The sequence below is a fragment of the Geotrypetes seraphini genome, chromosome 6 (assembly GCF_902459505.1).
Source record: "Geotrypetes seraphini chromosome 6, aGeoSer1.1, whole genome shotgun sequence".
In the NCBI taxonomy this organism is placed as follows: Eukaryota; Metazoa; Chordata; class Amphibia; order Gymnophiona; family Dermophiidae; genus Geotrypetes; species Geotrypetes seraphini.
In genome coordinates, this window is record NC_047089.1 from 62,832,167 (window position 1) to 62,850,713 (window position 18,547).

Genomic DNA, 18,547 nt, shown 5'->3' on the forward strand with positions numbered 1-18,547 from the left:
GAGGAAGAAAAGGAGAGGGAGTAGCGTTATATGTTAAAGATCATATTAAAGTCATACAATTTCAGGATCTGCAGGGCAAGGAAGACGCACTGTGGATCAATTTGGAAAGAGGGAATGGTGAATATATTTACTTTGGTGTGATATACAGGCCTCCTTCACAGATGGAAGAAGTAGATAGTCTTGCTAATAGGTGATTTTAACATGCCGGATGTTCATTGGGATATTCCTATTGCAGGGTCTTCTAGAAGTAGGGAGATTTTGGATTCTCTACAAGGAGAACTGTTCCAGTAGTTGGTAATGGAACCTGCGTGTGATGGGGTTATACTGGACTTAGTGCTTACAAACAGGGAAAGTGTTTCTGATGTTACAGTGTGTGATCACTGCATGGTACAGTTTAATATTAAGATGGGTATAGAGAAGGCTCATTCAAAAGCAAAGGTTCTAGAATTTAAAAAAATAACTTTGTTCGGATGGGGGTTTAAATCAAGGAATTGTTGTGTGGGTGGGAATATCTGGAAGGAGTGGAAATGCAGTGGGCAAAACTGAATTGTAAGGGCGATGAACCTTTTTGTGAGGCAAGTAAGTAAAAATAAGAGGAAAAGAAGGCAACTTTGGTTCTCAAAAGTAGTAGCTGAGAAGGTAAAGGAATAAGAGGTTAGCTTTCATAAATTACAAAAGATCTCAGAAAGAGGAAGTCAGGTAAAAATATCTGGAAAAGTTAAGAGAGTCTGGTCATGTAATCAGGAAAGCAAAGATGCACATGGAAGAAAAAAATAGCTGATATGGTAAAATGGGGAGACAAGACATTCTTTAGATATATTAGTGATAGGAAGAAGTGCAAAAGTGGCATTGTGAGACTCAAAGGTGACGGGGAGGAATATGAAACTGATAAAGAAATGGCTGAATTGCTTAACAAATATTTCTGTTCTGTGTTCACGGCTGAAGCGTCGGGAGCAGGACCACAGAAGACAAACCGTGAATAGGGATGGAGGAGTAATATACCCTGATCGATTTTCAGAGAGTTGTGTTCATGAGGAGCTAGCTAAAATAAAGGTAGACAAAGCGATGGGGCCGGATGGCGTACATCTGAGGGTGCTGAAGGAACTTAGGGAAGTTCTGGTAGCTCCGCTAATTGACCTTTTCAATGAGTCTCTAGAGTCGGGAGTGGTACCAGAGGAATTGGAGAAGGGCAGATGTGGTCCCTCTCCACAAAAGTACAGAAGAAGTAAGGAATTACAGGCTGGTAAGTCTGACTTCTGTGGTAAGCAAATTAATGGAAACGCTTTTAAAACAGAGAATGGTCAAGTTTCTGGAACCCTGTGGATTACAGGACTGGAGCAAACATGAATTCACTAGAAGTAGGTCTTGTCAGACAAATCTGATCAATTTCTTTGACTGGGTGACCAGAGAATTTGATAGAGGATGTGCGCTAGATGTGGTGTATTTAGATTTTAGCAAAGCCTTTGACAGTGTTCCACACAGATGTTATAAGGGGGGGATTCTGTAACTGGTGTTGTTTTTGACAGACACTGGTTACAGAATCCAGCTTTTAGATGAAGGACTAGCTCCTCCTTCGCCTAAAAGCCCTTGTTTTGGACGTTTGTGTCTTAGGCTTTTTTTTAGGTTGATTATATTGTGTTAGTGTAGATGTAGTGGTGGTCTGGGCGTTTAAACAGCTGAACGTAGAGGCAGGCTATTATAAAAAAAAACCCTCCTTTTGGACGTTTTTTTTGATTATGGATATTTTCCCTGTTTCTACTTTCAACATTTAAGGCCTTAGGCCAAAAGGGGACTTTGACCTTTTTTTTGATTATGCCCCTCTTATGTTTTTAGTGTCTCCTGATGAAGGCATAAAGTTATGCCAAAACTTGGATCCTTGTTGGGACACATCTTTTTAAACAATAAAGCTTATATTTTGTTGATTAGGATAGTTCTCTTACCGTTTTTGCTGTTCTTCTACAATAAGGCAAGTCCTTCTCTCTGCTTGGTTTGTTTCAGTGGTAAAAGGAAGCAGGGGAGACCAAAGGCCTGTTGGCCAGATACCATCAAGAATGGCATGGGAATGAACATCAAGCAATTGATTGAAAGAAGCCGTGGGAAACAGGGAAGCATGGCACTGATGAAATATGACAGCAGATGCAGGCTCTTTTAGGGGCCACGAACAAGGTGGTCCTAGTTATATTACTGGCTACCCACTTCACCAATAGAAAAGGGGAAAAGGGATGGGGAAAAGAAGGGGAAATCTAGGGTTAGGCATGAACAATTAGGAGTTAAAATGCTTTGTCTTGAAAGTTATTTGTACTTGTATTTTGAATCATTTTTGCTTGGGTTGTAAAGCGTTTCATGCAAATATAATAAAGAGTTAAAAAAAATTAAGAATCACTTCTTGATTTTGGATATAGTAGCGTGTTGCACAGTATGTGCACTTGAAATGTTAATAAATAGAAATTTTACATAACATGTTATAATATGGTATACAATATGTATAAGGTGATTGGAAAGTACTTGAAGGGTGGGGGGTGGGAGAGGGGATAAAAAAATTTGTTCAGAATATTATGTAATAGATATAAAAGTGATATTGTGTATTCATTAGTTGTAACTCAATATTTTGTACACTTCATGTAAAATATGAAAATGAATAAAGAATTATAAAAAAAAATAAATAGAAATTAAACAAAAAATAGGAGGAAACAGCTACCATCTTATTTTTTGGTTTTATTTCTATTTATAATCCTTGATTTTGTAATATTCAAGATACAAGTTATTTTTTCTTCTTTCAGAATTAAGTAACTCACCCCGAATGATTCACCAATAGACACAAGGATTCTGGAAAGAACAACAAAGATCATTTAGTAAGTAAACATCAGATGTTTCCATAGACCTGTACATCATTTAAAAAAGACACTGTTAAAAAAGCAATTCATTAGCAGTTTTTCTTTGGTTGGTTGTTGAAAAAGAATGTTACAATTTCTGTATTTATATATTGGCTTTGTTATTTCAAGGCTGAAAATAGAATATAAACAAAAAAAATCTATCAAAAAGAAGCCAAAAATGCAAATGAAATAGAGTATAACTAAGAAAAAATATGGCTCCTGAAAATTTTTCCAAATAAACCAAGTATTTCAAAACTCACTACTGCTACAAGAGAAACGTCAACCAGTGATGGCCAGTAAACTAAAGGGGCATCAGGCATTCCTACTATTTGCACCTTCTGGAATCAAAATTCTTGATGAAACATTCTTTGGAAGGAAAACAAATGGCCTTTACAAACCTTGATCTTGGTGTCATTTTTGTGGGCGAGAGTGGTCCTTCAGAGCATTTGTATGGATTCTTTAATGGCGAGATGTAGATGTTATTTCCACCAGGAACACGCAAGGGAGAACTTGCAAACTTATAAGGGCTTTGAGGAATGTGTGGAATTGGGGACAAAGGAGGAGGCTATGAGAGAAAAACATTGTCTATTATTTGAAATAAATGTCTCTTAGTTAAATGAATCCAACAGAACATTTTACAGCACAAAATGAAGAATTAGACCCATATCTTACTCTGGTAGATGCATATTGCAAAATGTTGGTTTTCAGTTTCTGCATAAAGACCAAGTTATAGAACACGATAATGGAGTCATGCTTTCCTTCTCTAATCAGAACATGCTTGAATGTCTATGCATGGGAAAAAAAAGAAAAGTTTGCATTAAGTAACTAGTCCACCATAGTCCATTTCGAAAACATATTTCAGTGTTTTAAGTTTTGCTATTAACTATCTACTCTTCTTCAGAAAAAAAAAAATCTGTATTTTATTTATTTATTTCGATTTCTAGCTCATCCTCCCCGAAGCTCAGAACGGGTCACATCAGGACATTCACAATGCAGACATTATACAAAAGCTGGGACATGACAGGTCTTAGGGAAGTGGGTATGAAGGGAGAAAATTGTTGAAATTTCACAGAGATTTAAGTTTGAGATTGGTCATTAAATACAGGGGCACAAAGGCGGGTTATAGAAAGGGGGAGGCAGTCTGTCAGAGTCTGTTTGATCAGGGGTGTCAAAGTCGGTCCTTGAGGGCCGCAATCCAGTCGGGTTTTCAGGATTTCCCCAATGAATATGCATGAGGTCTATTTGCATGCACTGCTTTCATTGTATGCTAATAGATCTCATGCATATTTATTGGGGAAAACCCGACTGGATCGCGGCCCTCGAGGATCAACTTTGACACCTGTGGTTTAGATGAAAAGAAAGGTCTTTGCTGCTTGTTGCAGTTCAGCTAACAAGTATGGTCTTGACTGCTCTTCAAAAAGTATGTTGTGCTCAGAATTTCAAAAGGGAAAATTAGGTTCTTACCTCAATAATCTTCTTTATGTTAACATGGCATACGAGTCCTAATAAATGGGTTAAGTTCCCCCAAGTGCGAGCTGTTGCAGAAGGAATCATACAATTTTTCTTCAGCTCCGCCTCCTTCCTCAGTGGGCTGTACTGCCTCTCTTTAGTTTGTACCAAAGCAGTTGATAACCACTACAACAGGAAACAGAAGAAGGAGGAGTACGGGGTACTTCTCGATAAGACACTTCTGTTCTGCTCTGCACCGCAACAAGTATAATGAACAATTTTAATCAAACCATATCATATAAAACAAAGTGGAATAACCAATCCACCTATCTTGAGTGCAACTAGCACTAACATTCATGGAGTATAATTTCAAATGAATTTGTAATGATACCATGGCATTGTATTCATAATACTTGACTGGCATGAAAAGATCTCAAATTCTGGACAGACATACTTGTCCAAGCCATTAAGCAGGCAAATAATTACACTGACAGGGCGGGGCATCAGGACTTGTATACCATGTTAACAGAAAGAAGATAAGAACCTAATCACCCCTTCCGTTACATAAGGCATATGAGTCCTGACAAGTGAGATGTATCAAAGCAATCCCTGGAATCTAGGGTGGGACAGATGAGCCTGTCCTTAATACTGAGGACCCAAAAGCAATGTTCTTTTGTGCTGCTACATCCACACTATAAAACTTTGTAAAGGTATGAAATATGGACCATATAGCCACTCTGCAAATCTTCAGCAGGAACACTCAGGTCTCTACCCATGAAGAAGTGGAATGTGCTCTCAAAGATAATGGTGGCTGTTTACTGTAGCCAATGTACGCTGTTGAAATTGTCAGCTTGCCCAGCCTGGCTGTACTAGTTAGGACAAAAAGATGGACGGAGAGCTGAAAGTCATTTGTCACTGTAAGATAACAGATAATTCTCATCACAGCCACTGTTTGCCCTGTTTCTTCAAACCTGTGGGCTAAAATGTGGGCAGATGGACCTCTTGATTGATGTGAAAAGCTGAAGCTACCTTTCCCAAAAAAGAAGGAACCATGTGCAGAGAGACCTCAGCTAGAGGAATAGCTCTTGGCATGAAAGTGCCTGCAACCCCAAGATCTACTTTGTCGAGGCAATAGCCCCTAGAAAGACTGTCGACCATCAGATCCATCAGAGACCCTGCAAACACAATGTTAAGGTTCCATAATGAAAAAGGTTGTTTTACTGGAGGATACAGCTTGAGCATCCCCTTCAGGAATTTAACTATATCTGGATGAAAAGCCAGATAACCCTTTTCCAAGTTGGCTTTGAAACATGAAAGGCCAGCTACCTGTACCTTGAGAGATCTAACTGCTACACCCCTTTCGAGTCCAGCCTGCAGAAATGCTAGAACTTTGATGGATTCCACATTGCCCTTAGCACGCCAAAGTTGAAACCTCTTCTAGACCTTAGCATATGCTGCAACTATTATTGGTTTCTTAGCTCTAAGGAGAGTAGCAATAACCACCTCTGAATACCCTTTCTGGGCTAAAGCTGTGCGTTTAAGAGTCATACCATAAGACTGAAGCAGTCCAGATTTTCCGCGGGTAAATCCAGATATACCAGTAATTTGAGACCTCCCTCTGTATGTAAAGTCGCAGCTGTGGTCAGAATCATCCACGATGCTATCTGGAGGGGCATGCCCCTTGACATAGACTCTGGCTGGAGTCCCCATCCTCCATCAAGTTTAGCTGTATCTGAAGGATATCTGTTTGCTGGGACCAGGGCAACAATAGGGAGTCCTGGAGGGGTGCATATGAGCCTTCATCCAAGGAACTACTTCTATGGTTGCTGCCATAGGCCCCAGTACCTTAAAATAGTGCCATGAGGCACTGGCATTGTGAAGTGGTCTGAAATTTGTCTCCAGGTCTTCTGTTTGCATGGCTCATGTAGAAAAATATGACCTTCTGCAGTATTGAAACAAATTCCCAAATGCTAGGGACTGTGATGGTACTAAGTGGCTCTTTCAGTTTACTATCCAACCCAGGTCCTGCAGCATTTGGGCCACTTCTGCCACTACCCTTTCTCCCCCCAACTCAGGGTTCTGATCAACCAATCATCCAAGTATGGATGCAACTGTATTCCCATCTTGAACAGATGTGCCGCTACAACAATCATCTCATTGGTGAATATGCACAGTACTGCTGCCAGACCAAAAGTGAGTGCGGAGACCTGGATAAGTCTCCCCAGAATGTGGAACCTCAGATACTTTCTGTGCTCTGGGAAAACTGGAATATACAGATAGGCCTCCATTAAATCCAGGAAGGCAAAAAATTCCCATGGAGTCACCAATGCAATGACCGAATGAATGATTTCCATGTAGAACCATGGCACTTTTAGTGCTGCACTGATGGACTTCAGATCCAAAATTAGACAAAGGAATCTTTCTTGGGTACTATGAAGAATATAGAATATTTGCCTAAGCCCGATCCTTCAAGAGGCACAGGGTCTATGGCTCAAATGTCTAACAACCTGGTCACCGTCACCCAGAATTTTCCTGCTTTCTCTGGCTACCAGCCATAGAGCCCACAAACAGATCCAGAAACAAGTGACAGAATTCGAGCTTGTATCCCTCTCAAATGGTATCCAGCACCCAGCGTTGTGAGCAAACCAGCTCCCAAACCTCCCCGTAAGCTGATAACCTCCCGCCTATCTGCCGAGGCATGGCAACTGACCTGGCAACATTGGGATTTCTTGGAGACTGCTGTGGTGTGAGAACCAGAGGATTGAGGTCGTCTAGCACTTCATATGATCTTTGGGTACAGGCTCTTCCTAAATATTGTTGAAATTGCTGAGAGCCTCAAATATTAGCTCAACCTGACCTTCTAGGGGCACGTGGCCTATTGTTAGGCAAAGCTTTAGGGCGATGATCTGTTACACTGGCCATAAGGTTGTCTAATCCCTTACCAAACTGCATTTGCCCCTTAAAAGGGAGCCTACTTAGCATTGCTTTAGAAGCCAAATCTCCTGCCCATTGCCTGATCCAGAGCATTCTACAAGTGGAGATGGCCTAAGCAGAAACCTTGCTCATGTCTCTAATGATATCATACAAAGCATCTACTATATAGTCAATCACCGCTATCACCAGCTGGGGGTAAACGTCATCAGCCGAGGGAGTCTGACACAATCTGGTATGACAAGTGTGTGCCATAAATGAGGCCACCGTTGCAGCATTAATTCCCAAGGCTAAGGCCTCAAACTGTCTTTTGAAAAGGACATCTACCATGTGATCCTGTGCATCCTTTAAAATGGCACTTTCCTCACTAGTCAGGGAAGTATACTTGGAAATCTATGCTACCAAGGAATCCACTTTAGGCTGAATATACATTTGCTGAAATTCAGGAGCCATGGGATACAGCTTTGACATAATAATAATAATAATAATTTATTCTTATATACCGCCATACCAAAAGAATTCTAGATTGTTCACAATAACTGGGCAAGTACATAAAATGCAGATGAAATACAACAGATTGGAATAATAAAATTTTACAATAATCAGAATGCATATCATCTATATAATAAAACCGTAGGCGGCGCATGCGCAGTCTTATCGGCGTGCTTCCGTGATCCGTATGTCCGTGGCCGCCAAGACTGCAGCATGCCCCGCGCTTACTACGGCCCCACGCGCAGCTCAGTTCGGCACGGCGGTTTCCCCAGATAGGGGAAGCCGAAAAACTCAATCCCGCCTCATGGTCCTGCCGCCGCTCACGAATTCCCCCTCCCCAATCCTCCTGCAACAGCCGCTACCGCTCCTGTTCAAAGCGGCCTGCTGAGGTTCGAGGCCGCTGTAACGAACCTCGCAGGCCGCTCTCCACATGGTAGCACATTCCCTCTGACGCAATCGCGTCAGAGGGAACATGCTACCGAGTTGGAGAGCGGCCTGCGAGGTTCGTTACAGCGGCCGCGAACCTCAGCAGGCCGCTTTGAACAGGAGCGGTTGCGGGAGGGAGGGGGGGGGAGTTTTAACAGGAGGAGTCGCCGAAAAAAACCTTCAGCCGCAGCAGGCCAGCACACGGGAAGGGAAGGGGGAGGGGCCGAACGGAGCAGGGCAGCTCAAGGTAAGAAGGGAATGGGGGGTGGGGGAAAATGTTTCTACTACTCAGCAGGGACCTGGAGGGGAAGGGAAAACCGCCGCTGCTTCTGCAAAGGAAAGTGGTGGTAGGGGAGAGAAGGGAATGGGGGGTGGGTGGGGGAAAATGCTGCTACTACTTCTCAGAGATCTGGAGGGGAAGGGAAATATCACAGCTGCTTCTGCAAAATAAAGTGGGGGGGGGAGAGAAGGGAATGGGGGATGGGGGAAAATGCTGCTACTGCTTCAGCAAGGACCTGGAGGGAAAGAGAAATACCGCTGCTGCTTCTGCAAAGGAAAGTGGGGGGGGGGGAGAGAAGGGCATGGAGGGGTGGGTGGGGGGAAATGCTGCTACTACTTCACAGGGATCTGGAGGGGAAGGGAAATAGCACTGCTGCTTCTGCAAAGGAAAGTGGGGGGGGGGAGAGAAGGGAATGGGGGGTGGGTGGGGGGAAATGCTGCTACTACTTCACAGGGATCTGGAGGGGAAGGGAAATAGCACTGCTGCTTCTGCAAAGGAAAGTGGGGGGGGGGGGGAGACACAGAAAGAAATACAGACAGACAAAGGAGGCTAGGGAGAGAGACAGACAGAAATAAAGACAGACAGGGGACCAGAGAGACACAGAAATAAAGACAGACAGGCAAAGGGTGCCAGGGAGAGAGAGAAAAAAATTACAGGAGGGAGAAAGACAGAAAGAAAGGAAGAAAGAAACAGGAGCAGGGAGAGAGACATAAAGAAAGAAAGACAGACAGCCATATATTCTAGCACCCGTTAATGTAACGGGCTTAAACACTAGTATATAATAAAACGCTAAGTGCACATGCGCACTCACGCCGCATGCGCACTCACGCCACAAGTGCGCATGCGCGCCAGACCAGCTTCCCTGCTCTCCACCTCACAATACGGCCCTACCGGCCAAACTGTCTTTAGACGCTGCCGTGGCAAGGCAGTGCGGAGCGGCGGCTGCCAGGAGGAGGCTGCAGCGGCTTGAGGTTTGTTAGGACCGCAGGAAGGGAGGGGGGACGGCAAGGGACTAGGGGAGCTGGCCAGACCGTGAGGATGGCGCGCATCTTCAACAGTGTGTAGGCGGGAGGTGCGTAAAGGAGTTTCAGCTCAGAGGAACGGCTGGAGGGTGCTGCAGGTGGCGCATGCAGGTAAAAATTCTCACAGGAGGGGAAAGGGGGCTGCTTTGGGGGGAGGGGTGTGCTGGGAGGCAGATCGTTTTGCTTGGGGGGAAGACAGAAGGGGGGCCATGGAGAGACAGGGAGGAACTGGAGGGGGAGAGGGAAAGGGGCCTGCTTTGGGGGAGGGGTGTGCTTGGAGGCAGACAGCTTTGCTTGGGGGGGGAGACAGAAGGGGGGCCACAGAGAGACAGTCAGGGAGGAATTGGAGGGGGAGAGGGAAAGGGGGCTGCTTTGGGGTAGGGGTGTGCTGGGAGGCAGATCGTTTTGCTTAGGGGGGGATGACAGAAGGGGGGCCACGGAGAGACAGTCAGGGATGAACTGGAAGGGGAGAGTGAAAGTGGCCTGCTTTGGGGGAGGGGTGTGCTGGGAGACAGACAGCTTTGCTTGGGGGGGGGAGACAGAAGGGGGACCACGGAGAGACAGTCAGGGAGGAACTGGAGGGGTAGAGGGAAAGGGGGCTGCTTTGGGGGAGGGGTGTGCTAGGAGGCAGACAGCTTTGCTTGGGAGGGGAGACAGAAGGGGGGCCATGGAGACACTGTCAGGGAGGAATTGGAGGGGTAGAGGGAAAGGGGGCTGCTTCGGGGTGAGGGGTGTGCTGGGAGGCAGATCGTTTTGCTTAGGGGGGGAAGACAGAAGGGGGCCATGGAGAGACAGTCAGGGAGGAACTGGAGGGGGAGAGGGAAAGGGGGCTGCTTTCTAGCACCCGTTAATGTAACGGGCTTAAACACTAGTTATAATATAATGCCAGTAAAATCCATTAGAAGTAAAAGAGTGCAGATAAAATACCCTCTAACAGGCAAGAAAATAATACATGTAATCCAAATAAAATGTCAGCTGAGTCTAAACTAGTTAATTGTTTAAGAAAGAAGCAGTTAAAAACTAACCTAACCAACAAGTTGATACATATAGTACAGATTCATCTTCTTTTTCTTTACTTTCATCTTTTTCCTCATTTTATTCTTTTTCTTTCAATTTCTCTTTCCTCTTATCTTTTCTTTTATTATCTTTTCATGAACAGTCCTAGTACTTTAGATCTTTTAAAACGATTCAATTCTACATTGCACAATACAACTGAATATTTGTTATACTAAATGTTTTGTTTTATTTTTTGATACCCTGTACTTGAACTGTTTCTTATATTTTTTCAAAAAACTCAATAAAAAATATTGAACTGAAAAAAAAAAAAAATAGGAACCCATAAGGACCCCTCCCAGTACTCTATGACTAGCAGAGCAATGTCAGGATATGATAGAAAAAATGCAGTCTGAATCTTAGAGCTGCACATAACAGAGCACTGTGTAGTTGAGGAGTATGGAGCTTCCAGATTTAATTCCTGCAGGGAATCTGTAATAACTTCCCACAGTATTGTTGGTTTGAAGAGGTGGCATGCTGTCAGGTCCTCCCCTCAATCAAGGCCCACCACCATTTGTTGAAAAGCAGCCTCTGCTTGAGACCCTGAATTTTCTAAAACATAGATTCACTCTGGGGTAGCAACGGCATGGGCTCTAACCCCAATCCCCTCATTTTTCTCTGACTAGTCATCTGGTTCCATATTGGAAACCTCCTCTATGGGAAACATGCTATGGGAGATCAGACCCTCTTGAGCAGCCAAAGGTGCGACTTCAGTTTGTGTAGATGGACTCTGATAAATGACATAAGCTTTCCACAAGAAACACAAAATCAGGGGTAAAGTCCTGAGTAGGAAGCCCAGAGACCCCTTGACGGACTCACTTTGCTGTCTCTTAGGCTCTCCAATGTCCATGCATTTGCGTTTCACCAAATCATTCTCCAAGGGCTCCGGGAATGATTTCCTCCCTGACAAACAAGCCCCCTGCCATAGAGGTACCATAGGGGACTAAGCCCAAGGCCACCATCCCCCTCACATGTGCTGCGGCACATGGCACATGGATGCTCCTCAGCTGACCATCCAGTGCAAACCTGACATGATACAGGGGTAGAAAGGTCTGAGGAGTCCATGCTAAATAATTTAAGTAAAATCAAGGTATTTTGAGGCAGATAAAAGCTTTTTAATTATAATCAGGAAATCCGAGATGACCGCTGTGGCAGCGTTTTAGCACAAAAAAAGGGCCTGGCAAAGCTACAGCAAGTCACAAAAAAATCAGGAAAAGAGATTTTGGAGGTTGGGGACCCTATATCTAGACACGGAAACCATCAAAACTGTCATCTGGAGACTCCCCCCTAAAAAAAATTTTCTCATAGGCTATAATGGCCTTACTCACTGTGCTGTACTATACTGGTGCTGTAGCCTTCTTCAGCTCTCACTGCAGCTGGATAGTGGAGAAGACCCTTGTCTTGAACAAGTACATCCTGATGCCGGAGTCCTAGTGTTCCCTCTAAGCTGAGCAGGAGTCCTCCACCCACAGTCTCACCAATAGAGGGTGCTGTTTTACTGTCACATTTTTCAATTGTGAGGGACAGGCAAGTTCTGCAGGACTCCAGGGAACATACCTGTCCTTAGCGACTGAAAATATTCCACCCCCTAGTGGTAGCAATGCAGCTGGAGGACACCTGCTCAGCTTAGAGGGAACAGTGCCGGGCTCAGACCCCCACGGCTGACTGGCTGAAGGAGAGGAGAGAGCGGATTGGAGGAGGAAGAAGGCAGAACAAGGTGTTAGGTGCGCCGGAGCACGAGGGATACTTCGGGGCAGAGGCAGGACAAGCTCCGCCCAGACCCACCGCATCAGCAGCTCGCGACCAGGCTCCTCCATTAAAGAAGGCGAGCCAACGGGCGCTGCAGCACTGACCGGCTGAAGGAGAGGAGAGCGCGGATCGGAGGAGGAGGAAGGCGGAACTAAACTAAACTAAACTAAACCTTAGGTTTGTATACCGCATCATCTCCGCAAGCGCAGAGCTCGGCACGGTTTACAGAGGTTAGGAGGAAAGGAACTACAAAGATGAATATAGGAGAGGGAATAAGAAGATAGGGAGGGAACAGGGTACTAGAGAACGAGGGGTGATTAGATTTTTGAAAAGAGCCAAGTTTTCAGGTGTTTACGGAAGGATTGGAAGGAGCTAACATTTCTGAGCGGGGATGAGAGGTTGTTCCAGAGTTCTGTGGTTCTAAAAGGGAGGGATGTACCAAGTTTTCCTGCGCAGGATATACCTTTTGTAGATGGGAAAGATAGTTTCAGTTTTTGGGAGGATCTAGAGGAGAGTGGGTTAGAGGAATTCCAAAGGAGTGGGATAACGGGGGGTAGGATGCCATGTAGAATCTTGAAGGATAAGCAGGCACATTTGTAGAGGACTCTGGAGTATACTGGGAGCCAGTGAAGCTTGGAGAGGAGAGGGGAGACGTGATCAAACTTGCCTTTTGCGAAAATAAGCTTGGCCGCGGCGTTTTGAATTAGTTGAAGTCTGTGGAGGTTTTTCTTAGTTAGGCATATATAGAGGGAGTTGCAGTAGTCCAGGCTGGAGAGGATGGTGGATTGAACGAGGATGGCGAAATGAGAATGGTGAAAGCAGGATCTTACTTTCCTCAACATATGGAGGCTAAAGAAGCATTTTTTTACCAGGGAGTTGAGGTGATCACTGAAGGAGAGGGAGGAGTCTAGGACGAACCCTAGGACTTTGCTTGAAAACTCAAGCTGGAGAGTGGGGCCGGAAGGTAGTGGAATGGAGGAGGGTAAATGGTCTGAAATAGGGCCAAGCCAAAGTAGTTTTGTTTTGGACTCATTTAGTTTCATTTGTACAGATTGGGCCCAGGATTGGAGGTTCGTAATACAAGAGGATATGTTTTCAGTGAGGTTAGAGAGGTTCGAGTCGGTCTCGAGGAGGATGAGGATGTCGTCAGCGTAGGAGTAGAGAGTTTCTAGGGGGGATAGATGAAGTAGTGCGCCGGAGCACGAGGGAGACTTTGGGGCAGAGGCAGGACAAGCTCCACCCACCCCCACCATGTCAGCAGCTCGCGACCGGGCTCCTCCATTAAAGGAGGCGAGCCAATGGGCGCTGCAGCGCTGACCGGCTAAAGGAGAGGAGAGAACGGATTGGAGGAGGAGGAAGGCGGAACAAGGTGCTAGGTGCGCTGGAGCACGAGGGAGACTTCGGGGCAGAGGCAGGACAAGCTCCGCCCACCCCTATCGCGTCAGCAGCTCGCGACTGGGCTCCTCCATTAAAGGAGGCGAGTCAATGGCGCGCAGCAAAGGCGCTCGCCTTAGCGAGAGCGTCTTTGCGAAGAGCCTTAAGAAGAGCCTAATCTTTTACCCTATTCTTTAAACTTTTTTTCTATCTCACAGGCAGACACCCTCTCGAACTCTCACTCTGATCTTTCAACTCTCACTCTAACTCACAGACAGATATTTCTTCTAACTCTAACTTCTAACTCTTTAATTCATACCCTAATCTTTCAAACTCTCACACTAACTCACAGACAGATATTTCTTCTAACTCTCTATCTTACTTACTATCAGGCAGACCTCGGCTACAACTTGGATATGGCAGGGAGAACAAGAAGCGCCATGTCTGCAATCAAGACCAGCTTTCCAATAACCGAGGGGATCCAGGAGGTGACCACAGCATGCGTGCAGAAGGAGGACCCAGGACGGTGGACAGAGGTCTCTGTGCAGACCGAGATCATCCCCCTCCCCCACCAGTTCTCTACAGTCTCTACACAGACAGAGGAGGTCGACCAGCTAGACGGAGACATCATGCAAGAACTAAGGAGTCTCAGGGAGGAGGTGAAACGCCTGAGAAGCATCCGAGAGGATGAGGCCTACATTGACGGAATCGTCCAGGAACTGTCCCAAATCACCGAGCTGTCCCATGACAGGTCTATCCTCGAGACACCCAAATCACCAGCTTTTAAACCAACAATTGGGATACAGGAGATGGCTGGAGACGCTGACTCCTGGCAGCTGGTGACCTCCTCCACGGGCAAGCACAGGAGATCTCCCCCCCCCCCCTGTCAATCTCTTCACCTTCTTCTTTTTCTCACCAACAGGGCAGCTTTACATCAACCCCACAACTCACTCTGAGGAACAGATTCCAGATCCTACAGGAAGAGGCTGCCGACAAGGAGCAGGAGCAAGTCCAACACACAGCTCCAACTCCGGGGACAACTGTTCGACTCCCCCTGAAGAAGTGCAGAGTAATAGTCATTGGGGACTCCATGCTGAGGGGCACCGAGGTACCAATCTGCAGACCGGATATGCAGTCAAGGGAGGTTTGCTGTCTGCCTGGAGCCAGGGTACGAGATGCCACTGCCTGTCTTGATAGGCTTTTCAAGCCCCAAGATCACTTCCCCATGCTCCTCATCCACATCGGCACAAACGACACTGCTAGGAACACTCCGGAGAACATAACTAGAGATTTTGGAGCTCTGGGTGAGAGGCTGAAGCGGACAGGAGCGCAGGTGGTCTTCTACTCGATCCTCCCAGTTAGAGGCAAGGGAAGTGCCAGGGATGAGCGTATACTGAGGACTAACGAGTGGCTACAAGGATGGTGCCGGGAAATGAACTTCAGATTCCTGAAACATGGAGAGGCGTTGCAAGGACTTCAGGGACAAGATGGACTCCATCTGACCAATAGAGGTAAGAACATCTTCGGACACAGACTAGCCCGCCTGCTTCGTAGGGCTTTAAACTAGGTAAGTTGGGGGAGGGTACCCACTCATATACAAGTGGAGAAAGTAATCATCCTGATGAGGCGAGTCGAAACTCCGATTCTAAGTCCAAGGTAAGCACCCCCATTGCAAACAATTCTCTAGGAATCACACTAACTCAGGTGGGAAACTCCCCAAAGGGACTTAGCAATCACGGGATATGGAGGTGCTATGTATGTTAATGCACACAGTTTAGGCAATAAAATTCTAGAATTGGAGACCGAAATAATGAATGCCGACCTAGACGTGATGGCGATATCTGAAACTTGGTTAACGGATTCTCATGGGTGGGATATGGCTATACCGGGTTACAACTTACTTTGTCAAGACAGAGAGGGCAAGTTAGGAGGAGGGGTAGCACTATACATTAAAGAAGACATCAAAACCACCAGAATCACAGATGTGAAGTATACCGGGGAATCCCTCTGGGTGAACCTGGCCAGAGGCAGAGAAAAATGTCTGTATCTTGGTGTAGTATACAGACCTCCAAGACAACTGGAAGACAAAGACTCAGAATTAATTGAAGACATAGAGAATATCACTCTACGGGGAGACGCTGTTCTGCTACGGGACTTCAACATGCCTGACGCAGATTGGAACACATATTCAGCGACAACCAGCGGCAGCAGGAGGCTGTTAACATCCATAAAGGGAGCACGACTCAAACAAATAGTATTGGAGCCCACTAGGGCCCAGGCGATCCTGGACCTGGTACTCACCAACGGGGATAGGAGGTCTCGGTAGGAGATATGCTAGCCTCCAGTGACCAGTGATTCTACCTCAGGAAAGGTTTCCCTAGATCAAACACGAGAACAAAGGTACTCAACTTCCGAGGCACTGACTTCGAACGCATGGAAGATTTCGTCCATTGGACACTGCAGAACCAAGCTCCGACCGATAATGTGGAGGCTATGTGGTCATCCCTGAAATCTACCATACACGAAGCAACAAGCCTCTACATAAAATCAGTAAATAAACGGTGGAGAAACAATAAACCCCAATGGTTCTCCGCAGAGATCTCGTACCTCATCAAAGAGAAGAAAAAAGCATTTATTTCCTACAAACGAACGGAGAAAAGGGAAGCTAAACTAGAACATATGGCCAGGTCTGCAGCGGTCAAAACGGCAGTTAGGGAGGCCAAACTTCGAGTAGAAGAAACTCTAGCAATGAACATTAAGAAGGGAGACAAATCCTTCTTCAGGTATATTAGAGACAGAAAAAGAAACACAGACGGGATAGTATGCCTTAGAAAAACAAATGGGAAATACGCAGAATCCGATAAAGCCGAACTACTAAATGAATACTTCTGCTCAGTCTTCACCTGCGAAGCACTGGGGCACGGTCCACAGTTGCAGGCAAGGCAAAGCGCGGAAGACCCGTTTCTGAATTTCGAATTCACACCCGGCGACATCTACTGCGAACTAACAAGACTCAAGGTGAACAAAGCCATGGGACCGGACAATCTACACCCCAGGGTGCTCAGTGAGTTGCGTGATGTCCTGGCGGAACCGTTATCAGTACTCTTCAATCTCTCCCTAAGTATGGGGAGAGTCCCCTTGGACTGGAAAACTGCTAACGTCGTTCCACTGCACAAAAAGGGTTGCAGGGCAGTAGCTGCAAATTACAGACCGGTGAGTCTCACATCAATTGTATGTCAACTCATGGAAACACTAATCAAACGTAAATTAGACGCAATCCTGGATGAGGAGAATCTACGGGATCCCAGTCAACATGGATTCACCAAGGGTAGGTCCTGCCAATCCAATCTCATCAGCTTCTTTGACTGGGTAACAAGGAAGCTGGACTTGGGAGAATCCCTGGACGTCTTGTACCTAGACTTCAGTAAAGCTTTTGATAGCGTCCCATATCACAGGCTGTTGAGCAAGATGAAATCGATGGATTTAGGAGAAACACAAACTGCATGGGTCACTGACTGGCTGAGTGGTAGACTTCAGAGGGCGGTAGTTAACAGTATCCTCTCTAAAACTTCAGAGGTTACCAGTGGAGTACCGCAGGGTTCAGTCTTGGGTCCGCTCCTTTTCAACATATTCATAGGGGACCTAACCCAGGGACTTCAAGGTAAAATAACATTATTCGCTGACGACGCCAAACTATGTAATATAGTGAGCAACGGCAATTTGCCCAATAGTATGACATAGGACCTGCATTTGTTGGAGCATTGGTCCTCGACCTGGTACCTGGACTTCAACGCTAAGAAATGCAAGGTCATGCACCTCGGCAGCAGAAACCCGTGCAGAACCTACACCTTGAATGGTGAGACCTTAGCTAGGACTTCAAAAGAACGAGACTTGGGAGTGATCATCAGTGCAGACATGAAAACTGCCGATCAAGTGGAGAAGGCTTCATAGAAGGCAAGGCAGATGTTAGGTTGCATCTGCAGAAGTTTCGTCAGCCAGAAGCCTGAAGTCATAATGCCATTGTACAGAACCATGGTGAGACCTCATTTGGAATACTGTGTGCAATTCTGGAGGCCACATTACCGTAAAGATGTGCTGAGAGTAGAGTCGATTCAACGGATGGCCACCAGGATGGTCTCGGGGCTCAAGGATCTCTCGTACGAAGAGAGGCTGAAGAATTTGCAGCTCTACTCTCTCAAAGAACGTAGGGAGAGAGGAGACATGATCGAGATGTTTAAACATATCACCGGCCGTATCAAGATGGAAGAGGAGATTCTCTTTCTCAAGGGACCATCGGCCACAAGAGGGCATCCACTCAAACTCAGGGGCAGGAAATTTCATGGCGCCACCAGGAAGTATTTCTTCACTGAGAGAGTGGTTGATCCTTGGAACGAGCTCCCGGTGCAGGTAATCGAGGCCAACAGCGTGCCAGATCTTAAGAGTAAATGGGATGCCCGTGTGGGATCCCTTAGAGGGTTAAGTTAAGGAGATCGGTCATTAGGAGTGGGATCTCTAGGAAAGTAGACTTGGGTGGGAAGACCTGATGGGGTATGGTCCTTATCTGCTGTCATTTTTCTATGTTTCTTCTATGTTTCTATGGCTCCATGTGCGGCAATGGGGGGGGGGGGGGGGGTGGAAAAGTACAGCCAGCACCCGTCAAATTCCTCCCAGACCACCCAGGGGCAAACAGCCTGCGCTCAAGCGCCTGATAAATCAGGGATGAGCCTTGTTCACAGAGGAATGATCCCTGAGTTCCTTAACTTTAGTGCAGGCTGGCTAGACAAGTTTCTTTATAGTTGCCCTGCCAGCAGCAGACAGCTCGTCAAAGGGTCCGTGTCCTCTTCCGGGCAGAGCTGCCCCAGGCCACTGGAGACCTCTTGAGCACAAGACTCAAAGTC

The 18,547-nt window shown here is 46.1% G+C and overlaps 1 protein-coding gene across 2 annotated transcripts in view; it reads right to left on the reverse strand.

Moving 5' to 3' along the window:
* Positions 1-18,547, reverse strand: part of RB1 (RB transcriptional corepressor 1) — a 382,409-nt gene that overhangs the window by 16,927 nt on the left and 346,935 nt on the right. For both annotated transcript variants that reach the window (XM_033948118.1, XM_033948117.1), the window contains 3 exons: positions 3,546-3,659; positions 3,272-3,438; positions 2,796-2,826 (listed from right to left, as the gene is read on the reverse strand). In XM_033948118.1, the coding sequence (XP_033804009.1) occupies positions 2,796-2,826; positions 3,272-3,438; positions 3,546-3,659 (312 nt within the window). The remainder of the gene's footprint in view (positions 1-2,795; positions 2,827-3,271; positions 3,439-3,545; positions 3,660-18,547) is intronic.